This window comes from Athene noctua, chromosome 4 (assembly GCF_965140245.1).
Source record: "Athene noctua chromosome 4, bAthNoc1.hap1.1, whole genome shotgun sequence".
Classification (NCBI taxonomy): Eukaryota; Metazoa; Chordata; class Aves; order Strigiformes; family Strigidae; genus Athene; species Athene noctua.
In genome coordinates this window covers 17,058,861-17,081,551 of record NC_134040.1, presented here as the reverse complement: position 1 = coordinate 17,081,551, position 22,691 = coordinate 17,058,861, and the positions used below count along the sequence as shown (strand labels likewise).

Sequence of the window (22,691 nt, the reverse complement as noted above, 5' to 3'; positions counted from 1 at the left end):
ATTTATGGGTATCTGAAAACTGGGAAGCATCTTCTGGAGAGAGTATATCTTCCGAAGTCTGTTCAAGAGGAATGCTTTCTCATGTTTTCTTCCTTGCCACTTTGCCTTCTGTGTGAGTGCCTCGGTAAGTTACGTAGTTTAAGCAACTATAATCACTTCCCTTTTCTTTTGGGGAAAACAGTTAAACAGCTTGTCTGAGATCATGCAGTGATCCATTGGCAAGCAGAGCATTGGAACTGAAAACTTCCATGGTCCTGTTCTTAGGTTCACTTTATGTATGACATACTTTACTTGGAGATAATTTGAAACAGGCAATTCTGTGTTGGTATGTCTGTGTATCATTGGCTATCTGTCTGCACTGGACTTTTTTTTTCCTTTTTCCTTTAGGTTTTTCAGCCAATGTTGATGGAATACTTTACTTATGAAGAATTGAAAGATATTAAGAAGAAAGTAATTGCACAGCACTGCTCACAGAAGGAGGCCGCAGAATTCAGGGGTCTTAGTAAGTGGAATCAAGCAGAAGAGCTTCAGAAAGTCTTCAAGTATTCTGTGGATGAAAAGGCAGATCAAGGTGAAACATCTAATTAAAGTGATTTTCAAACTGCAGTTTTAATCTAAAAAGCCTTATTACCAGTGACATACCTAAAATTACATATGAGCAGATAAAATAGATGGGAATTTTTTCAAATGAGTTGTGAAACTTCAGGAACTTTACTGTTTGATACAGGTGGCTTGGCAGGTTGTAAAGTAGATAGTACTTAACTGTTTACTTTTTCTCAACCTTCTTTCTCTCCCTTCCCTCCTACGGTAATATTTGATATAATAGAAATGATAATGAATTTCTAATTTCATACTTCCATTGAAATTATATTTTCTATTTGCAGACCCTGCATTTAATTCTTGTTTTTCAGGACTGCTTTGTAAGCTTCTCTGTTAATGGTTTAATAACACAGAATAGTTAGCTAACTGACAGTATTTCAGATTGAAAAGCAACTCGCCTTCGCCAGCTCCACTGCTTAACTTCCCTGGCCCTCTCAGGAATCAGAAAGGAAGAAACTCTGGGTGTGGAGTAATGCGGGGGAATGAATCTGTGCAGCATGCGAGTATGTCAGAGGAAACATGCATTCTGAAAGTGGATATTCGTGTTCATCTGTGACTACCTTTCCTGATGAAACTTAGAATAAATGAATAACTATTAAAGTGTACTTTAGGCTTATTTTATGATTGCTGAAGCAGCCCAAGTTGCCCATGTTTACAGTTTCCACTCTTAATTACAAAGAGGATTTGATGCTCCAAAGAAAGGGAATTCTTGTGCCAGAAATGTAATACTGGGGTGTGAAACTGCTAAGTAGAACAAGCCCTCATGAACTGACTTTGTGTGTTGATAAGATGTGGTGCTCTCATTAGAAAAACAACTCTGTAATCAGTTTTTTGGAACTTGACTTCTCTGAACTACTGAACTGGTCATTTTCTGCCCTCCAGGTGAAGCCTTCAGAAAAGATCATGGTCCATGGTGTGAAATACTATTGAGTCTGAACAGATGAATGTGACAGAAGTAGCATTATGGCATTACTTGCTGTTAAGTCTAGCTGGAATAGCAGTTTTGGGACAGTAGTAATTCTGCAGTGGTTGTGTTCTGGACTTTAGGAAGAGGCAAATATCCTCCATCCATTTTTTAAAAATGGAAGAAAATAACACAGCTTGCACTCCTCAGTTTTAGCTGCATTTTAGTGTGAAATTCTCTGTAGTTTACCTGCAGTGACTTGCCAGGTATATGAATAAATATATTGATTCATCAAGTGAAATTGTTTTTTTTTTTTTTTTTTTTTTAAAGTAGCAATAGATTATGACACGGTAAAGTTATGCTCACTTTTGAAACTTCTTTGTAAAAAGAAACCTGATTGCTCATCTTGCTGTAAAGTCTTATGTACTTTGTATGCTAAATGTAAAAAATAAATTTATATTTAATTTTGGAAATAATACTAATTTGGGAAACCTGCTATTTCTAAGGACTCCTGGAAAGTGTTTTAGAAATATTTATTTCTCAAGTAAATTGTCCTTAAAGCATCAAAAATTCTCTTAAACCAACAAAAACCCCCACTAACCAAATCACTACATTTGTTATTTTATGTAGTTTGCAGCTCTTTTGGTGCTATGGCGATACGGGAGAGCTATTAGAGATGGTTCCTGCTGCTGTCTGTTGAAGTATTAATTACAGTGGACAAACTTTAGTCTCTAATATTTACGGGTACTTTACAACCTGAATGGCTTGTTACCACTCAGAAGTTAAAATTAATTCTGTGCTACAGTTAAAGCTCCAAATAAAATATGAGACAGCTGCAAAGAGTTAAGCATGGGCTTCTTGCTGTGTCCCAGTCAAGAGGTTGAGCGCTGTCAGTGAGAGTGGTCCCAGCTGGTAGATTCGGTGTGCTAGTACTGTTTCCTGGGAATGTGGCAAAGCAGGTATATATATCATCTATGACAGAAGACATTTTTTAAAAGCATTTAATTTATAGCAGATACTGCTTTCATCTTGATGTGGTTGAATAGCAGCAGTTTACTTTTGTCCAGGGCCTCTCTGGACCCTAGGGGGGTCAGGATTGGAAAAAGCCAGTTGAGAAAATTGCCAGCAAAAAACTGAGCCGATTTTTCTTGTTGTTTTGTTTTTTAAGGTGTTATTACAGTGAAAGATTTTTAAAGCCAAAGCGATACCTATTTTTTTCAACTCTTTACAATTGTTTAAAATTTTTTTAGACACTTCTTTCATTGCCCTAGTCAAAATGTGAGTTCCACTACTATTATTTAAACTTATGAGTCTCTGCTTCACTTAACACACCCTTTCTATATTTCAGAAGCTGAAGTAACAGGGCACACCACAAATATTACTAATCTTCCTCCTGAAGTAATGCTGACCATTTTCAGTTACCTTAATCCCCAAGAGTTATGTCAGTGTAGTCAAGTAAGCACTGAATGGTCACAGTTGGCTAAAACTGGATCTCTCTGGAAACATCTTTACCCTGTTCGCTGGGCCAGAGGTAGGTTAAATTTAATTATTCCTTTGAAAGTCTGTCAATTATCAGAATTTCTGAGTCTATAAAAGAGAACTCTTTAGTATAGGCTGTCATGTACCATGAACCTGAGAGCTGAGCATGCTGGAAGTTTCTATCAAGGATAGTGCCCTGAAACTTGGTTAGGTGTTAAAAATCCCCAAAACATGCTACCATCTTGTAGAATTAAGAAACTAAAAGTTGTCTTGGTTGTAACTCATGAGTAGCTCTTGTATGCAAACTGTTGATGAGTTTTACTGAGGTTTGTTTGCTTGTATGAACACTAACAAGTATATTTACTAATACATATTAGTTATGATTTATGAATCTAAGGGGTTTTGAATTATAAATGCTGCTGTTGCACCTATATCAGTAAAATTTTTATTTTACTAGGTTACTAGGTAGAAAGTAAATACATAACTGCAGAATGGAAGTTTGAAACAAATAGAATTCTAAGATTTCCTCACAATCTCTTCTTTATATTCAAACTTTGAAGAAACCTGTATGAATGTTAGTTTTAGAATTGATTTTTAGGTATATTACTTCAGTAACTTGTACTGCGGTAAGACTAAGTGGTTTTTATAACTTCCGTTCTTCAAACTCTCATGTTAATTAGAATTTCCTATTGAGAAGTGTAACCTTTGCAAAAGTACCAGTTCAAATAGACAAAATACTCTGTATTCCAATGAGGCCTCTTACAAGTCATCAGAGTATATTTGTAGGTTTAAATACTTGTATTTTTTCATATTTATGTGAGTATTAAATGATCACAATTGCTGCATTACAGGCATCACAATTGCTGCCATGTCAGTGTAGTTGAATAGAAAGACAATCCGTGCTGTTTAATAAGCTATATTGTATGTGCTTTTAAGACTTAAGAGAGAAAGCTAATAATACATAACTTACATTCTGAGATACATACAACTGAAAACTTCTTTCTGGCCAGACCTTTATGGCTTCTAAAATCTGTACAAGGCAGAGAGGAGTTATGTGACTTTTGGGTCTGAATTAATATTTTTGGTTGAATGAATATTACTGAAAATAATAGTTTGGTCCCTGAACTGCAAAAGACTGAATGGAGAGGAGGGATTTCAGAGTTCAAATCGTTAAATTTTCATCTAAAACCTAGATGTCTCAATAATTCAGTGCTACGCAAAAAAGATAATTGGCAACTGCTTAAAATGTCTTATTCCTAAACCTGATTTTGGCACAAAAGGAGGCTAGTGTCATGATGTACTGTCTATACTGCTATAGTTGTCTGTGCAGAAGTGCTCTAGCCTTGGTGGAAGCTTCTTAAATGGGTTTTACTGCCAGAGGGTAAAAAAAAGAATATAAAACTGCAGGCTTAGTTAAAAACTTAACTTTTTTCCCCTCCTAATATAGAGAGGGCTTCTGGCACTTTTTATGCATTATAAAGATGGGTTAGAGAATATGAGAAATGTCACTGAAACATTTTGCTTCACAGCTGGTTGACAGTCAGTTAGGATTTCATTGTCACTGTGTTGCTCCTATAAGAAACCTTGTTCCTTTAGATACCATTCAACAGGAGTTGCTGTTGCTTTGGGGGTAGTAGGATCCCTCCGCAGTGAGAGGGTAGAATAAGGTGTTTGTTTAAAGCACTGAGGGAGGCAGCAGACCTGCTTATACAGAGCCCAGCACTACCAATATACCCAAACTAGAAGTAAATGAATGCCTGTGCAGTAACCCTCGGGGAGAGCAGGTGCCCTACCAACTCAAACAGTAGAGCTGTTGCTGATACTCATGTTCATCCAGATGTTCTAAAAAATTATTATCTATTGATTTGAGTCATATGTATGTTATAATTGAGTATTGTATAGCTGTTTTAAGTAGGCTACTTCTGGAACTTTGATTTCTTGATCCAGGAGTTGTCATGTGCAGTGACTAAAAACAGGCTAATAAAATACATCCCAGTTGACTGTATATTTGTGAGATTCCAGAGTAAAATGGAAATGTCTTAAACCAAGTGTTATACTAAAAGTTGATGGTTAATTTATCTACTTAAAGAACTACTGAGATTACTGAAAGAACTTCAGCAACTACATGGTCCAAATATTCCATAATAGTTTCTGGGTTTTTTGCACTCATATTGGTGGTACCTACTAAGAAAATAAGGACAACAGGCATGTCTCAGAATAGCATAATAGGCTGTGAGTTCTGTAACAGTGCTGAAACTGTTCCAGGAATCTTGTGAAGCTTTAAAATACAGATCAAACAAGAATTATGTCAAGGTTCAGTCAGACCTTAGTTGAGATGAATGTAGAACTCATATATAACTTCGGGTTAGGTCACAGTATACTGAGAAGTTAACATTGCTATTTTCTGCAGTGATGAGAAGTTTGTCTTAACTTTTTTTTTCCTTTCCTTCTTTTTTGGGGGTGTGTGTGGGGTGAATAGGTGATTGGTATAGTGGTCCTGCGACAGATCTTGAGATGGAACCTGATGAGGAATGGGTGAAAAATAGAAAAGATGAAAGTCGTGCTTTCCAGGAATGGGATGAAGATGCTGACATAGATGAATCTGGTATGTAAATTCTGATTTTGGGATTTTTTTTATTTTTTTTTTTCTCTCCCCTGAAGATGACACAGCTATAAGAAATAAATGTATAAAATGGAATTTTTTCTGTAAAATTGGTTTAAAATCCATTTTTTATCATAGTTGATATGAGTACATTAAATAATGACAAATGCAATAATAGTTATTTTCTGTCCAGATTAAATGGATACTAAGCCAAGTAGACTTACACAGTAAAAAAGAACTTGGGATGTTTTGTCTAGCAACCATTTAAGTTTCCTGAAAGGAGTGCTCTTTTTCCTTGTCTTCATGTCATCCTGACTCCCAGCTGGTCAGGAAAAAAAAAAGGAAATGGAGGATGAGGAGGGGGAGAAGCAGGCAGCTGGTTTTAATGAGCTGCATTAATTCTAGGAGAGATGAACAAACATGAGTGCAGGTAGAAGAGTTACAGGGATGTGTCTGGAGTTAGGAAGGAGGTAAAAAAGTTAGACTTCATCTCTTCATGAAGTTTGGATGAATCATCTTTCATACTAATGATTTCTAGGTTAATTTAAAATTTGTCTTAAGCTGTTATATCACAGGATATGAAACATCCTTTGAGATAGTGTTTCAATGTATAAAGCAAGTTTGTGGAAACAGATGCCTGAGCCCTAGCAGCCCATAATCTGTAGTAAATATTTTGCGAAGTCCTTTAGTGACAATTTTCTGTTAAGACTCTTACTGTTTTTACTTGCTATTGGAGTTAAACTCCAGGACTGTCAGAAAGACAAGCAGGTATTTTTTAATGATGAGGCTTAAGTAGGTACTTCCTGAAACTTAGGCCTCTGTAAGCTTTCTTTAGTTTCCTGATTACTTGTTTGGGGTTCATATTGTCATCTTACATCAAATGGCTCAAAGAATATTTAAAGTCTTTGGTTTTATTTTGCAGAAGAAGCAGCTGAAGATTCACTTGCCATTACTATAGCACAAATGGAAAAACGTTTACTTCATGGCTTAATTCATAATGTCCTCCCGCATGTAGGCTCCTCAGTGAAGACATTAGTATTGGCCTACAGTTCTGCAGTGTCCAGCAAAATGGTATGTAATTTGAAACTGGCATTTAATAATTGTAGCTATGCAGTCTGTAATTAATAACTGATGTGCTTGAGTTTAAAACACTTGGGTAGTGAAAATGAGTTGCAGTTCAAGAAAATGTTAATTCATATGTTGTCTGGCTTGTGTCTTTACTGATTATTTTCCTTCTCTTTCCAGGTTAGACAGATCTTGGAGCTTTGCCCCAACTTGGAATATTTGGATCTCACTCAAACTGATATTTCAGACTCTGCATTTGAAAGGTTAGATAATTGTTTGTTTCCTTTAAAAAAAAAAAAATCCATTTTTTTGAGGGGGGAAGATGTTTAAACATGTCTTAGTTTGTTGCCAATGAAGATAGAAATAGAGAAATCACGTTCAGGATTTGCACATAACTGAGAACTAAACCAGAGTTAACAAATTGCTGAGGCATGTAACTGTGTTAATGTCCATTTAAAATGCTCTGTCTTCACTACTGGATATATATTACCTATCAGTCTGTAGCTCTTCTTAACAATAATTGTGTTAACAACTTGAAATTGTCCATAGATTTTGTTGATTCACTCAGTTACGGTAGTTCTCTTGTCCAGTGTAGTTGATAGGGTCTGGAATAATGCTGTTTTAAGACGCTGATCAAATGGTAGGCAAAGCTCTAAGATTTAGGTGTAGTAACTGTGGATTCCTGACTTTTACTGAAGCCTGCAGAAATTTCATTGATGTCAGTAGGACAGTGCATGAATGCAGAGCCTGCACCAAAAGATTTTATTGTGATACTGCAAGTCAAGTGACTATTTCAGGGTTCAGTACTTCTATCATATAGTGCTCTCCAGTTCTGAGTGTTAACAACACAGAACTGGCATGGATGCTGGTAGCAACACTCTGCTACTTGTGCAAGAAGTTTTAGTTGAAATAAAGCCTTTATGAAATTTATGTGGCTCAGAAATGAATCTTGGTGAGCTTTTGTCAATCTCTAGTGAAGCTAACATTATTTGCTGCTCCCCATCTGTCTATATTTCCAGCACCTCAATTTCTAGCTCAGAAAATTAGTTTGGCTTGCTGTAAATATGAGTAATCTCTTACAGAAAGTAAATGATAGTTACCTTTTCCTATCCATAGTTAACATTTCCTTAAATCAGCTATATACTTTTATAGCTAATAATACAGCTATATTACTGTAGATCAGTTTTCTATTTCAGTTGAAAAAGATAAGGCTGAATGTTATGTTAATATGAAAAAGTCTAATTTCATTACCATCTCTAATCACTTTTACGGAATAATTAATACTGCATGCAGAATGTATTTCAGGAATCCAGCTATTCTCTGAAAGAAATGGGAAATGACAGGAGGATATATGATCTAGGTACACTGATATTTCAATATGTGTAAACAGACAAGTCTGAGAAACTCAAATACTAGAAATTGCAACTATTAAAATACTTTGAACTGAGTATTACATCTCAGGTGTATTTGGGGGGTGGGTGGGCAAGATTTGCTAGTTCAGTAACTTTTTTTCAGCCTTCTGAGAAGCTAACTGATTTCTGGTAACTTAGATGGCTCTTGTCAACTACATTATACACAGCAGAAGCTGCTTATTGAAACTGTCATGTATATGGTGTTTGCAGTCTGATCTACTGTTTAAAAATTTGTTCAATGTATGGCAAATTTGGACTCTGTTTCAAAGTTTTGGTTTATGAAAGAAATACAGGTTGTTAACTGATTCATGATTTATTTCATGTTTCTTTAGACATAAGTTTTCTGGGCCTATATGCAGCACTTGGAGTATCAAGTCTAACCTGTCTGGGGTCTTTAAATATTCTGTGAATTAATATAATTATCTTGTGAAATGTTCTTTTGTATATTTAGCCTTAATACCTGTTTCTGAACAAAAAAATGACAAAAACCCTCCCAAGCCCAACCAACCAACTAATATCTTTTTGTACTGATTTCAGTTGGTCTTCGATTGGTTATTGTCAAAATCTACGTCACCTTGATCTGTCTGGATGTGAAAAAATCACAGATGTGGCTATAGAGAGGATTTCCAGAGCACTAGGTATCATATCAACTCACCATACCAGAGGTGTTCTGAAAAGCTGCAGAAACAGGAATGCTAAGACTTTGTGGAAAAACAGAGAGATTACTCTGCAGTCCAGCAGGAAGTATAATTGTTTGCGTGCAATCAGCAATGAAAACCTCATTGAGGGAGGAGATAGTGAACAACATTGGACTAAACCTGATGGCTCGGAAGACTTCAATTCTGCTTATGTGTGGATGCTAGATGCTGATGATTTAGCTGACATTGAAGATGCTGCGGAGTGGAGACACAGAAACGTTGAAGGATTTTGTCTCATGGAACCAACATCCCATATTAATTGTTCTGCTTCATGCTACAATAGAGACATTTATGGATTAAGGACTAGAGGGTGGCAGCAGCACTGTGCTTCTACTGACTTGATTTACTGCGGTCACTCATTTTGTTGTGCTGGGACAGCACTAAGAACTATTCGAGCACTTCCAGAGTCCTCTGCACTGTGTAAAAAACCAAGAAGGACTAAGCAGTCAGAGAAAAAAGACTCTGCAGACTCTGGGAGTGAAAAAACAGATGAAGAGACTGCCCGAGTTCTTCAGTTTCTCAGTCTGTCTGGATGTTATCAGATCACAGATCGTGCTCTCAGGTGAGGAGACATTTTTGAGGTGTTCTGGTGCAGTACATTTTTTCTGATTTTATTTGTCGGGTCAGTCTGGGGTGAATTTCCCTAGTTTCAGTAGAAACATTTTTATGGAAGAAACTTTGGTAAGTCTTTTCGTCTTAAAATATTTATATTACCAGACTTGAAAACTTTCTCTAGCTTTTCCTTTGTGGATTTAAAAAAAAACCCCAGACCTTTCAGATGTATCCCCTGAAGTCAAGTATTTTTGTGAATGTGTTGTTCTAGGCAGTATTTATGCTTTTAGATTTGATCTTTAGTGATTTCGTGTTAGGAAACTGTGTTGTTTCACTGATTCTTTCATTATGCCTGTCAGTAGGCTTGTTACTCCCAGTTTTATAAAGTTTCGTCTTATTCAGCCTGTCTGGATAATTTATGGACAGGCTGAATCAATGGGCCAAGGCCAACTGTATGAGGTTCAACAGTGCTAAGTACCAGGTCCTGCACTTGGGTCACAACAACCCCATGCAACACTACAGGCTTGGGGAAGAGTGGCTGGAAAGATGCCTGGCAGAACAGGACCTGGTGTCTTGGTCAACAGCCAGATGGACATGAGCCAGCAGTGTGCCCAGGTGGCCAAGAAGGCCAGTAGCATCCTGGGTTGATCAGAAATAGTGTGGCCAGCAAGACTAGGGCTGGGATCATCCCCCTGTACTTGGCACTGGTGAGGCTGCACCTCAAATACTGTATTCAGTTTGGGCCCTTCATGACACGAAAGACATTGAGGTGCTGGAGCGTATCTAGAGAAGAGCAACAAAACTGGTGAAAGGTCTAGAGCACAAGTCTTAACGAGGAGCGGCTGAGGGAACTGGGGCTTTTTTAGTCTGGAGAAGAGGAGGCTGAGGGGAGACCTCATCACCCTCTACAGCTGCCTGAAAGGAGGTTGTAGTGAGGTGGGTGTTGGTCTCATCTCCCAATTAACAAGCGATAGGGTGAGATGAAATGCCCATAAATTGTGCCAGGGGAGGTTTAGATTAGATATTAGGAAAAATTTCTTCCTCAGAAGGGTTATCAAGCATTAGAACAGGCTGCGCAGGGAAGTGGTTGAGTCACCATCCTTGGAGGTGTTCAGAAGTCATGTAGATGTGGCGCTTAATGACAGGGTTTAGTGGTGGACTTAACAGTGTTAGGTTCATGGTTGGACTTGAGGATCTTAAGGCTCTCTTCCAACCTAAACGATTCTGTGATAATTTTGTATATATAGAACATTGCGTTAAATAAGACTTCATGTAACAGTTAAAGGAGGAGAAAAAATAGTTGACTTGAACATCGAGATGGCTTCAAGAGTTACAAAATTTCCCATGTGTCATAATATTTGCCACTGATTTTGCATTGTGTCAGAAAAATATAGTTATTGCTTCATAATGAAAATGTGATAAGGCTGAAGTACTTGCAGACACCTGCTCAGGTGTGCTGTGTCACTTAGGGCTGTTGGAGTGGGAGGACCTCATGTCTGCCAGTGCTGTATGCTGTAGTCATCTGAGAAAGTGTGAGGCACTGCTGGCATTGATTTGTCTCTTCATCCCCATTTGATCTTCAGAAGTAACAGCTATTCAGATGTTGCCTATAGTGGTAGTTCTGACACTCTTTCACTCACCAGTGTTAGCCTTGCTCAGACTAAGCTTCAGATAGCTGTGCTTTGTGATTGAGCTTGTTGCTGTTCAAATGTTGGAGTGGACTGGTACTGCTAAGTTTCATTAGGTGCTGATTAGGTGTGTAGTTTGCATGTTACTGGTCTGTTTTTTTCATGACTTGGTAATCTAGGACCAAAGAAAGACTTGGTCATTGAGTCATGGGAAGGGTTTAGTTGTGGTGTTGGTTTCCCCTTGGTGCTTTTTGGATAAAAGACAGTATTTAAGAGCTGAGAGTGTGCTTCAAGAAGTGCTTCTTGCACTCACCAGAAATAGTTTGAGTCCTTGAGGAAAGAGAATAAAACCTCCTAATAAGAAACACTTGCCAGTTCATTTCATAGAAGAGTTGTTAACTGATAGCTGGTTTTGTGGTCAGTAGTTCTTCCTGCTGACAGGAGAAAGTTGTGTAGTGATGCTCTGAAGGCATTTTAAGTTATATGTTCTGATTTGAATCTATAGCTTGATGATTCAAGTCTGGTGTTTTTTTCAGATGGGTGAGCTTATCTGTGATTGAACTTGGGCTGGCTGCCCTGTGAGCTCTCAGAGAAGCAAGCACACTAACACGGAGTGATTGCTCAGGTGTGGTACATCCATGAGGCTGTTGCATCAGCAGCCGAACTCTTGCACTCAGAGGCAAAATAGAGAATTCTACTTGAATAAAAACATGGTGTGTTGGGAGAGAGAGGCTGTGCTGTCAGTTCTAGGAAGATAGAAGTCTGGATTCCAAAATAATTTTAACCAGAAAAAAATAGAAAGCATTCAAACTTGGGAGTGTCATGTTTTTGGGGTGGGTTGAGCAATGTACATCACCTCGAAAGAGTTGCCAAAATCCGTGATGTTTTGGAGAAGAATGTCTTGGTAGTTCTCTGAAATACTTGGTCACCTCTGGAGTCATTCATAACAAAGTGATTTACCATTTAAGTCGTGTCAGAAGGAATTCTTAGTTTCTGTAGAAATGGGTTCATTTTTCAGGTCTGTTATGCCGTTTCAGGGGTGATCCCCTTTTATAGGGTATGAAACTGCCAGATTTAAAACTACATGGTTTATTAGAGGTATGTTTTATGTTACAAGACACCATTAAGCCTGTGACTAGGCGGCACAGTCTAGTGTTCAGGTTCTTAACACCTCTCTTCTGTCTGTTAACAGGGCATTGACTCTGGGAGGAGGACTGCCACATTTAGAACACCTTAACCTCTCGGGTTGTCTCACTGTAACTGGTGCAGGCCTGCAGGATTTAGTTTCTGCATGCCCTTCTCTAAATGATGAACACTTTTACTACTGTGACAACATTAACGGTAATGTCTTTTTATGAAGATTGATGCTTTTCTGGGGAGCAGTGTTTGGTGTAAGGACACTTTAAAACAAAACAAAAAGAACTGTCAAAACCCCACTTTTTTTTTTTCCTTGGCTGTGTAGCACTGAGTTTCACAGATTAATTATGAAATGACAATTGTTAAGTCACTTTTTCCTCATTTGTTCCTCTGGGATTTTTTTACACTAGTACAGTTCTGTGTTACCTGTAGTCCATGTATCTCATTTAGTTTAGCATACGTAATAGAGGCAAGAAAGTAAGTCTCCATATAGCTAATACATACTTACCCTTTACATATCTTCCCTGTGAACCATGCAGTTGTATGTTTTCTTTATGGTCATAACTTCAGACAGAGGATTGATTAGATTGGTACCAAAACGGTGATTTTTAGGAAAGGCATGACTTGTGTTTTGCCCTGAAAACCTCCCATATTGCAGTAGTTTTGGATTAGGATATTTTTGATCCTACCATCATGTGTCTTTATGGAAAATGTAATTTACTTTTTTTGGGTTTGCTTGAGTCAGTAAGTTAGGGATGGATCTAAGCTGGAGAAGTATCTGGATAAATGCATAAAATGTCTATGGTGGTGCAAGTGTTTTCACTGTCCACCACACTGGAATTCAGTCTGTTATGTTCAGCCCAGTCAGCATTCATAGATTAGAGATGGGAACCATGGTGTGACTTGTATTCTATGTGTGAATTTAAAACAGGTAAGTGCAACAGAAGGGAAGGGAAAAGGAGGCTAATAATTGAGTTCACAGGCTTATAAGAGCTAATTGTGTGTAAAACAAAATTATATTCCCTGGTAGTTCATGGTGTTCAGCTCAATAATTTGCATCTATATTGAGATGCAGCCACAGCAGGGGTAGAGGATGCCAGAGCTTTGGTACTGCAAGTAAATCTCTACTGACATTTGGGTATTCAACCCATTGAAATTGGTATAAGATGATGCACTTGGATTGGATCCTAATATTAGAAGCGAAAGTATTAAATCATATTTTGCTTCCATAACTTTTGCACTTAAAGCACTTTTTTTTGACACTGACTGCTGTTTTTTTCAAGATGCTTGCTTTTTGTTACTTCCTTCCATTCCATCCAGACTACAGCTTTTAAAAATCTTCTAGCATTTCAACCTAAAAATTTTAAGGTTCCTTTTTTATAAATCATTCACTGGCTTTCTTTCCTGCATTATGTTGAGTTTAAAGATGTTGTCAGAGACCAGTTAAAAGCCTTTTTCTTTTACATCTGATTCCTCGCTATTTTTCCTCTGTTTTCACTTGTCAGTAATACCAGATTTCATGTTCTGGTTTTAGTAGACTAAAGCTAAAGAGGTAGAGCAGCTGTGGTTAGACAGACTCAGTTCACAGACTGCTGTTGCACAGCAGTAATATGATGCAGTTTTTATGAGCAGAGACTGTGAATTTGTGCACACTTCCAAATTTATTTTCAGCTTGTTTACTGTTAGTATGACTTGAGTTCTTGGTTTGCATACTAATGTTTAGGATCTCTACCTATGTTTTGCTTAACACTGGAGACTTGGAGTTAGATAGTGCTCAGCTGCAGCTGAAATCAAATCTGTCAGGATACACCCCTTCGAACTGCTGATTTTGTTCAATGTCTAAAACTTTTGGTTGTAGAGCACACTGTTTGAGTTGCCTTTTGCCACTTAGACTTTTAGCTGTTTTGTCCAGTTGTGTTCGATCTGTATTCTCAGTTTTAAAGCCTGGGGTGCTGTCAGCTTCAGGCTTAGGAAAAGGGGGCTCCCTGATTTCTGCAGCAGTAGCTCTTTGCAGCCTTCAGGTGTGATTCTGTTTCTAGAGTTTTTTAATGTAGTCCTCAGGTGCTGTAATTAAAGAAGTAGGACATTAATGAAATAAAGTTCTGGTGATTCTGATGATTCACTATTTTCTTCTGGCATTTAGAAATTAATTGGTCATAGTTTGATCTGTTTTCCAGATCAAACTGTTTTTTTTTCCTTTTTTTGTGTCTCCCTCTTTTTTTATTATTTTCCTAGATGTGTCAGGGATTCATCTTGCTGTAGACCACATGAATGTTTCTGCTGCCACAGGCGAGAGCTAGAACAAGTGGCCAGAGAGGTGGTGGCAGACAGTTGTCCTGTCTAGAGTGGTTCTTTCACCATGGTCTTGGTCTGCACTGTCATGTATTATTAGTGAAATGCCGAACTTCTTTCTAGGAAATTTTGACTAATTTTTGTTTCACTGGTATGTGTAACAAAATGACTAATCAAACAGCTATGCTCCTTTCTTACATTGCAAGACGTGTTTATATGTATTTTATTTCAAAACACTGAGAGCTGTTCACAATGACTAAACAGACATCTCTTCTGGGTCATCTGAAGCATCTGAGTAATCAGACGTGCATGTAAAGAGCATTACAATAATCTGGTTTAGAGGTAACTAAACAAGTAATGTAGACTGTGGCAGGTTAGATGAGAATGATTAGTTTTGTGTTCCCAGGTGAAACAGCCTAAAACACATTTAAGTTAGGCATATCACTACTAGCACTTGTTAAGTCTGAAAGTGATTCCAGCCCCACTATAAGATCTGAAATGACCATCTCACTGGACAATATAAAAGGGTCTGTATACGGTTACCATATTGCTTAACCTGATGCATTGGTGAGGTGAGATGAATTTGGAGACCTTGTATATAGAGTCCAAAGGAAACGGGAGAGAGTGTTTTTTGGCAACATTAAAGAGGCCATTTGAACTTTGAGATAATTTGAAAACAAAGTCCGGTCCAAATGAGGCGAGTAGCAGAGACTGGGAAAATCAGAGATTAGGAAGCCAAAGGTCAGCTGTAGTATATAAAGCAAGGGAAACAAAACCAGTCTCTGTGGCTATCACAAGCAAAGGCATTTGAATTTAGCTATGTGTATCAAATGTAAAAAGCGCAAGCTAAGGAGGGCTAGGGCATTTATAGAGGAGATAAATGACCTGTGATGGAAGAGATCAGTTGACATGTCAAAACATAAATTAAGTCAGTCATAATGAAATAGTCTCACTATTAAAACAACCAGTAGTGACACTACCTTGTAATAAGAGCATAAAATACCTTCCAAATTATGGGAATTACCTGTATATGCTAAGAAAGAATACAGGGTGGCAGCTTCTGGGAGATGTGGTTTGAACCCTGAATATTTCATCAGTTCTTTATCAGAGGCTATAAAAGGAAAGCTGGTGATGCTATGAGGATTGGACACGGGACAAGAAATGCTGCATAGGAAGAAGGGTCAATTTTCAATGTGATATGGTTAATGTAATTTGTAATTCAGTGCCTAATAAATTAGGAAATGAACCTAAAAACTTCTCAGATGATGCAGTTTTACTTAGAAGTTTTGAGATTTTTAAGTTGCTATAAGACTGGTTTAAAATTAAAAACTGAAAGCTAATTAAAAGATAGGAAGAAAGGGCAGGGCTTAATGGTCAGTGTTCAGGATGGACTGGAATCTGGGAGGTGACGTCTATCTCCTTGTTCTACCTCCCTGCAAGAGCTCTGTGCTGTGATAAGTCTTACTCAGCATTTTCATTGCTTGTGGGGTATAAGAATTGCACATGGTAATTTCCAAGTTTTGAGTGGTACTGGCCTGCCTCAAGTAACAATACTGGTGCTGAAGACTTCCAGAAGAACTTCTTACGAGCTTCAATACAGCTGTATGTATGGCTATGTGTCTGGGTGGTTGGGAATAATCAAACAGTGCACGAAACTGAATTCAGAGCTGGCAGTTGCAGTGTGGAGATGAATGATTTTGGAGAGCTGTTGGTGCTAATTCTGAGATGTTTCCTGTTTGCAGCAGCAGCCAAAAAAGCCACCAATGTTATGCATCATCAGGGTGTTGAGAACAAGATAGAGGGTGTTGCTGCATGGTCCTGGAAGCCTTGGGGCACTCACATGTTGAGTACTGCATGCGGTTTTGGTCTCCCCATCTTGAGGAGTGTATGTAATGGAGTTACAGAAGATACTGAAGAGATCTGCTGAAAAGAGTTAGGGAACTGAGCAGCTGTCTTGCAAGGAGACACTCAAAAGGCTGGAGTCTAGGAATGAGAAGGCTGAAAGGGAGATGATTGTTTACAGAACTGGGAAAGTGGTAGATGGGGTGACTGTACAACAGTGACTCTCCAAATTCTGCAGCATTAGACTTCAGTGACAGTAGATGAAGTGGGTAGGTGATTGATTTAAAGCAGATGCACAATGTAGTGAACTTCTGGAACTTGGTCCTGTGGGAAATTGTGTTAAGTGGTTAGTATCAGCAGGTTTAAAAAGAGGTTAAACAAATGCATGCACAACTGAGCCATAAACAAATACTAAATGGGCTTTAATGTTGCTAATACAGCAGTTAGGGATGCTGGGAAGACATAAAAGGTATGCACAGTAGACTTGTATAGTCTCCCTAGATAACACTTGCTGTTGCCAATGATGAAGGCAGGGTTAGATGGGACCAACGGTCAGACCTAGAAAGGCAGTTTTTATGTTCCAGTTATGAGCATGAGGAAGAACACTCTTAAAATGAGCAAGAAGAGGACGGAAAACAAAATTGAAGTATAGTGAGTATTCTCTTGGGATGTGGTTCTGTATATTTTGTTGACAAGCATTTTACTAGAAATGTGGAAGTTGCTTCAAAATTACTGATGTGCTGCTTAGCTGTGGGAATGATGAGGAAAGTCAGCTACGACTTGGAAAATGCTGCTGCACAGAACATGTTCTGCTAAACCAGCTATTCAGAAGCACCGAGTCTTCTTTTTAAAGGACTTATGAAGAAGCTTTCAAACTCTAGCTCGTAAGTGACTTGAGGATTCAAATTTAGTTCAGGTGAATAGAAAGATTTGAAAAGGAAAATGAGTTTACTGAAAAATGAAGTTTGGTATTTTGCATACTGTAACCATTGTCCTTCATTATAGCTTCAGGTTTGTTTTATTCAGTCTCATGCATATTAACTTAATTACCTTGTAGAATATTGCCCATCGGTGTGTGGCATGAAGCAGAAAGCTGACTTCCAGACACCAGGTTCTTGGAAAGTAATTGAATTATGACTTTAAATTACTGTTCAAGGGGAAAAAAAAAAAAAAAGCCAGACATAGCATAGTGCCCTAGTTCCTTACATGATTTTGCTAGTCTTTTCTAAATGTATTAAAACCACCTTAAATATTATTTGACTTGTCTCAAATACAACAGGGGGAAATTTGGGTTGTCCTGGTTAGGTCTTTACCAGCTTGTTTTAGTTAACTCATCAACCCACTTCCAATTTATGTTGGGTGCCAAGAGTTCAGCCAACCTGAATGTAAATGTTTGTGTGTCTGAAGCAGGCATATGGCTGCAGGAAATAAAATCCTGTATTAATAAACTTAATAGTTTCTTATCTCATGATCACTTTTAACATTTCAAATTAAAGGGGTAACAGTAAGCGAAGGTAAGTGGAGGTGGGTAGAATTACAGTGTTGGTTTGTGCTGTCCATATTCGCAACTTTTTCTTTTCGAATGGCTAGTTTTTACCCTTCTGGCCTCTGATAACTGCAGTGATACTAAAGGTGATTTTAGTTTTTGAATATTCAGTCAGAGTATGTGAGGTCTAGCCAACCATAAAGTGTTCGTGGAGGGGAAAAAATCCCCCAATGTTCCATGCTAAAAAGCTGTCTATTATAGTAGAAATAGCCTTGGAGATTATGGTTTCTTTGGTAATGGCATAAATTGTCATCCGAATTTGAGAAATGGGAATATGCATTGTGAAAATACACCTCAATTCTGAAAGCTAGCTGTGAGAGCTTGCTTAAACTTGTTCATTTAGTGTTGCTCATTGTACATCTGTGTATTTTAAATGTGTTATCTTCATGGGACTAAGCTATCAGAGCAAAAATCTCTTGAAAAATAACTGATCCAATTGAAGTTTTTATATTGGGATAGTACTGGCAATGTTTCAGACTTCACAGTGCTTAATCAAGTTTAGTCTATCAGAAAAAGAGACATTTTCTGAATTACCAGGCTATGAGAATTCTGAATCTGAAAAAAATGGCCTTTTCTTCTTTTCACATTTGTTCTGTTTTTGTGCAGGTCCTCATGCTGAAACCGCCAGTGGATGCCAGAATTTGCAGTGTGGTTTTCGGGCCTGCTGCCGCTCTGGCGAATGACCGCTGACTTCTGATCTTTCAGTCTACTTCATTTAGCTGAGCAGGCTTCCTTTCATGCACTTTACTTACAGTTTGCATCTTGTGTTAACAATCCTTGGAGTGAGATTTGTTATACTAGCCTGACCCTGCCCACGACTTCAAAATCTTAATTATGAGTGTACTGTACAGTGTTGTAACAATCTCACAATCTCATTTGGTTTGAAGGGTGTTGGGTTTTGTTTTACTTAATTTGGGGAAGATGGGAAAAAACTCATAATTTTTTTTTTTTTTGCCACTTTCTTCCAAGTTTGGCACTTAAATATACTTTACTGGATTATTTTGTGTTAAGTGAATGTTTGTTTTTTTTTACTTTGAATCCATAAGTACAGTATAAAGCTCTGCAGAGAATTTGAAATTTATTGTTTGCATTTGGGTAACAGTTATACATCTTTAGGAGCCTTGTTTCTTCCCCTTTCCTCTCATCCTCAAGTCGTTCTTTATATTGCAAAATTAGAGAAATTCCCACCTTCCTTTTGCATTTGGTTTTGTATTTGGGCTTGAAAAACATACTCAAATAAAACATTCCCACCAATAAAAAGTCGATGTAGCAGTTGAATATATATGCTTTTAAGGTGTAATATCCAAGTGTACTGTCCCAGTAGGCTGCAGTGGGTGGGTGTTGTGATGGTTGCAGAGCCATGAACCTTGCAGTGTGTGTATGAGGTTTGTCATGGTTTTTTCTTCTCAAGATTGTTTTAAGATGCATTTTTGAAACAGCTTCCAAAGAAGTCAGTTTTCATTAATATGAAATCCATGGAGGACAACAACACATTTTCTGCATTGCTTTGATTTTTAAAAGGACTGCTCGCTGAACAGTAGACTGACAGGGAGGGAGAGGTTGGGCTGAGTGAAACCTGTGCTAGGAAGAGAGATGAGTAATGTATGAGCAGTGCCCAAGTGTGTGGGTCAGGCAGTAAGGGGAAAGCCCATTGCAAGAGGAAGTGAGTACTGTAGCCCACGTTAAGTTGCCAACTTTAATGGCTGCTTCTTATGAGTGGCATAGTTGCAGGGTGTTTTTCTCTCAGGCAGAGCTAGAGGTAAGTGGCAGCCTTTGTAGAAAGCAGACAGGTTTTTTCCCCTCATTCTGCCTAATTCTGAAGGCTGACAATATGTCAAACTAGTATTTTTTGCCTGTTTTACTAACTCATAAATTCTTCTGAGTAGTATTTATTTAGGACAGCAGTTACTGTGACAGATGTAGCTTTCAGGATTCTTGGTGTCTGGGAAGTCAGCTTGCAGGCATAGCTGGAGATTACAATAAACAGCAAGTTTTGATACCATCTTACTCCCACTAATACTGGGGTAGTAAGGTGAGAAAGACTAGTGCATGTAGCATTGGTGCAGAGTTGGCTGTTCATAGTTGACAGCTGAACGTGGGCTGAAGGCAGAATGTGCAGTGCTCAGTTAGAAGCCTACAGAAGAGGTATAAAAGGATATTCCATTATTCCAGCAACTGTTGCTTCAAGTAAGCTTCACTAAAGTTACTTCGGTGCCCAAAGGTTAGAGTAGATCCATGGCCATTTGTGCAGTGCTGACTGAGCCAAGGTGAGAGTAGTAACAGGGTACATGGTGGGCTTTCTTCCATCAGTCCTTGTTCTGAGGCTGGGAAGGGGCAGCTAGAGGTCCTTCTCTTTGCTAGGTGCTGTTCTCTGTGCAGATTGGTAGACACAGTTGAGGGCTAAATCACAGCTGCACAAAATTCTGTCGACTTACTTATATGTTTTTCTTCTCCACCTTTCTCTGAAGGGGAGCTGGACTAAACTCAGGAGATGGCATCAGTGTTGTTCAGCAAAGCATCATGTGATGACATACAGACTCCTTTCTGTGGGAGTTTTATAGAGGGGAACCTGTGGCAGCAACCCCAGGCTCTACACCAAAGACTTTGATGTCTAGTATTTAGTTTGGAGTTAAGCTCAAGAACAATCTTAAATCTGATATATTCTGATGAACATTCTTCCTAAGCTCAACCCACCATCATTTTCACTGGGAAGGGTTTGATTAAAGATTACTGAAGGAAAAGGACATCTATCAGTATTAACAGTTAACACCACAATTAACATCCTACCTAGTAAGTGAATCTGATTTTTAGTAAACTATTCTTTTGATAATCTTTACTAGGGTAAATTGCAGATAAGGATTTCAGACTCCAATGTAATCAAATTCTTGTATAAATGAATGAACTTCCACTTAAGTTTTGGTATAAATATTTATTAAATACTTGTCTCAACTTCTAAAGAAAATGTGATCCTACACTTCTAAAGGGTGCTGGCATTACACAGACACTACGTATGAAGCAGCCTCTTAAAAGCTGAAGAATGGCCTTCATTGATGGTTCTTTGGTGCATGAAATTTATTCATGGCTAAAGATCCTCATCTTCATTCAGGAACTTGGGTACTGGAAAACTCTATTTGTATTTGCCAGTGTCTTTCAAGAGGAAGAAAGTGTGTAGATCAAATAAAACTGATGACCTAAAAACATAGTCTTCAAGGCATCATTCCAGGAACCAAGTTTCATCTGAGAACAAGGTGGCTAAACTTGACCATGCCACCATACGTGGGCATATGTAATGCTTTTAAGACTTGATGTCCCCCTGGGAGTGATAAAATACTGCATAAAAATCACCTATTGGTACTGGAATTTTAAGCTTAGTACTATTAAGTAGTATCTTAAGTGGTTGTAGGGTGAGTAAAGCTCATGTGTTTGCAGCTACTAAAAATCAGGTTCTCATTCAATTTTTAAAATACTTGGGATAGCTCAAATCAATAGTGTGATAAATCGGTTATGTTTGCCCCTATGTAAGAAAATTTCTTGAGATAGTCTGGTCTGTACTACCTATTTCGAACAAGTGAAGCAACATAAATCCATACAGAGAGAACATTTTGGGGATAAGCATGAATATACACAGCTAGAGCAAATTCAACATTGAAAACATCAATGGTATGAACTCCTGTGCTGTGTACAGCTTCTATTAAAGGTCTCACTTCAGAAAATGGCATATGAATAGGAAATCCAGAGACCTGTGAGAAAAAGAAGAAAAAACACATAAGGTAAGATGAAAAGGTAAACACACCTGAATAAATACATCATTTTAAAAATCTGTTTTACTGTGCATGTAAATTTATCTTTTCTAGTGCTGGCCTGAGGAGATGCAATAAAAAAGCCTACCACCTCCCTATTTCATATATTCCAGGCAAGCTTTTGATATTTTTTCTCTTTAGTCTGGCTTAAGTTTGAAGTGAAGATGTTTAGAAACCCACTAGAATAAAGTTATATTAATCAACACATATGGCATAACTTCACTGCTTTTCTGCCTCTCAACTGGTTTTAATTCACTGTCTTCTGGGGATTTGCAGTGGCAAATGTCTCCTGCCAAAACGACATCTCAGGTCCAAGAGGAACTGTAACCTCAACTCATTTTGCAAAGTGTCATAGTTGTGTGCAGTACTGTTACCATGTCTTTTACATGAAAAGCAGAAGGACCTAACCTGGAGGAAGAATACATGGGTACACCAGAGGCTGCAGTGGACACTTAAGTAAATTTTACCCTGTCTTTAAAGAGTGGAGCAAAGAGTACAAAACTGAAGTAAAGCATGTTGTGTGAGCCTTCTGCACCTGTAAGTAATCTGTGTGCAGTGCTACACAGCTCTAGTGCCAGGTTCTTCCTGAGCAGACTTGAGAGCTAATGTACCTATCAGCCTGTAAGCATCCAGTGCCAGTGGAGTGAGGGGACTTGTATTTACACACTGGAGGTAGTGACTGTTCTGGTACAGCATAATGCAAGAAGAGTGCAGCCAATTTATCTTTACATTCTTATCTTTACTTTCAAGGGAAAGTTTATGTTCAATATCTACAAGTGAAATAAAATATATCATCGCTCATTCACTCTCTAAAAAGAAAGACCACTTTCTATCATTTACCAGCAGTCCTGGCTGACCAGGGACATCCCGACTGATTGGAAATTGGCCAATGTGACGCCCATCTATAAGAAGGGTCGGAAGGATGATCTGGGAAATTACAGGCCTGTCAGCTTGACTTCAGTGTCCGGGAAGCTGATGGAGCAGCTCATCCTGAGTACCATCACACAACACATGCGGGACAACCAGATGCTCAGGCCCAGTCAGCATGGGTTTATGAAAGGCAGGTCCTGCTTGTCAAACCTGATCTCCTTCTGTGACAGGGCGACCTGCTTATTGGATGAGGGAAAGGCTGTG

General features: G+C 38.3%; 2 protein-coding genes across 6 annotated transcripts in view; one reads left to right on the top strand and one right to left on the bottom strand.

Annotated features, from left to right (window-relative positions):
• FBXL5 (F-box and leucine rich repeat protein 5) overlaps positions 1 to 20,310 on the top strand; it is a 36,062-nt gene extending 15,752 nt beyond the window's left edge. Inside the window, exons 4-11 of one of the 3 annotated variants that reach the window (XM_074904553.1) lie at positions 388 to 571; positions 2,853 to 3,035; positions 5,463 to 5,588; positions 6,508 to 6,656; positions 6,831 to 6,913; positions 8,600 to 9,322; positions 12,133 to 12,281; positions 18,364 to 20,310. In XM_074904553.1, the coding sequence (XP_074760654.1) occupies positions 388 to 571; positions 2,853 to 3,035; positions 5,463 to 5,588; positions 6,508 to 6,656; positions 6,831 to 6,913; positions 8,600 to 9,322; positions 12,133 to 12,281; positions 18,364 to 18,440 (1,674 nt within the window). In that variant the 3' untranslated portion in view covers positions 18,441 to 20,310. The remainder of the gene's footprint in view (positions 1 to 387; positions 572 to 2,852; positions 3,036 to 5,462; positions 5,589 to 6,507; positions 6,657 to 6,830; positions 6,914 to 8,599; positions 9,323 to 12,132; positions 12,282 to 18,363) is intronic. The other 2 variants (XM_074904552.1, XM_074904551.1) reach the window with 2 other exon arrangements.
• A 4-nt stretch (positions 20,311 to 20,314) lies between these two features.
• The window catches only part of CC2D2A (coiled-coil and C2 domain containing 2A), a 67,422-nt gene continuing 65,045 nt past the window's right edge, over positions 20,315 to 22,691 (bottom strand). For all 3 annotated transcript variants that reach the window (XM_074904548.1, XM_074904549.1, XM_074904550.1), the window contains one exon: positions 20,315 to 21,497. In XM_074904548.1, coding sequence (XP_074760649.1) covers positions 21,309 to 21,497 — 189 coding nt within the window. In that variant the 3' untranslated portion in view covers positions 20,315 to 21,308. The remainder of the gene's footprint in view (positions 21,498 to 22,691) is intronic.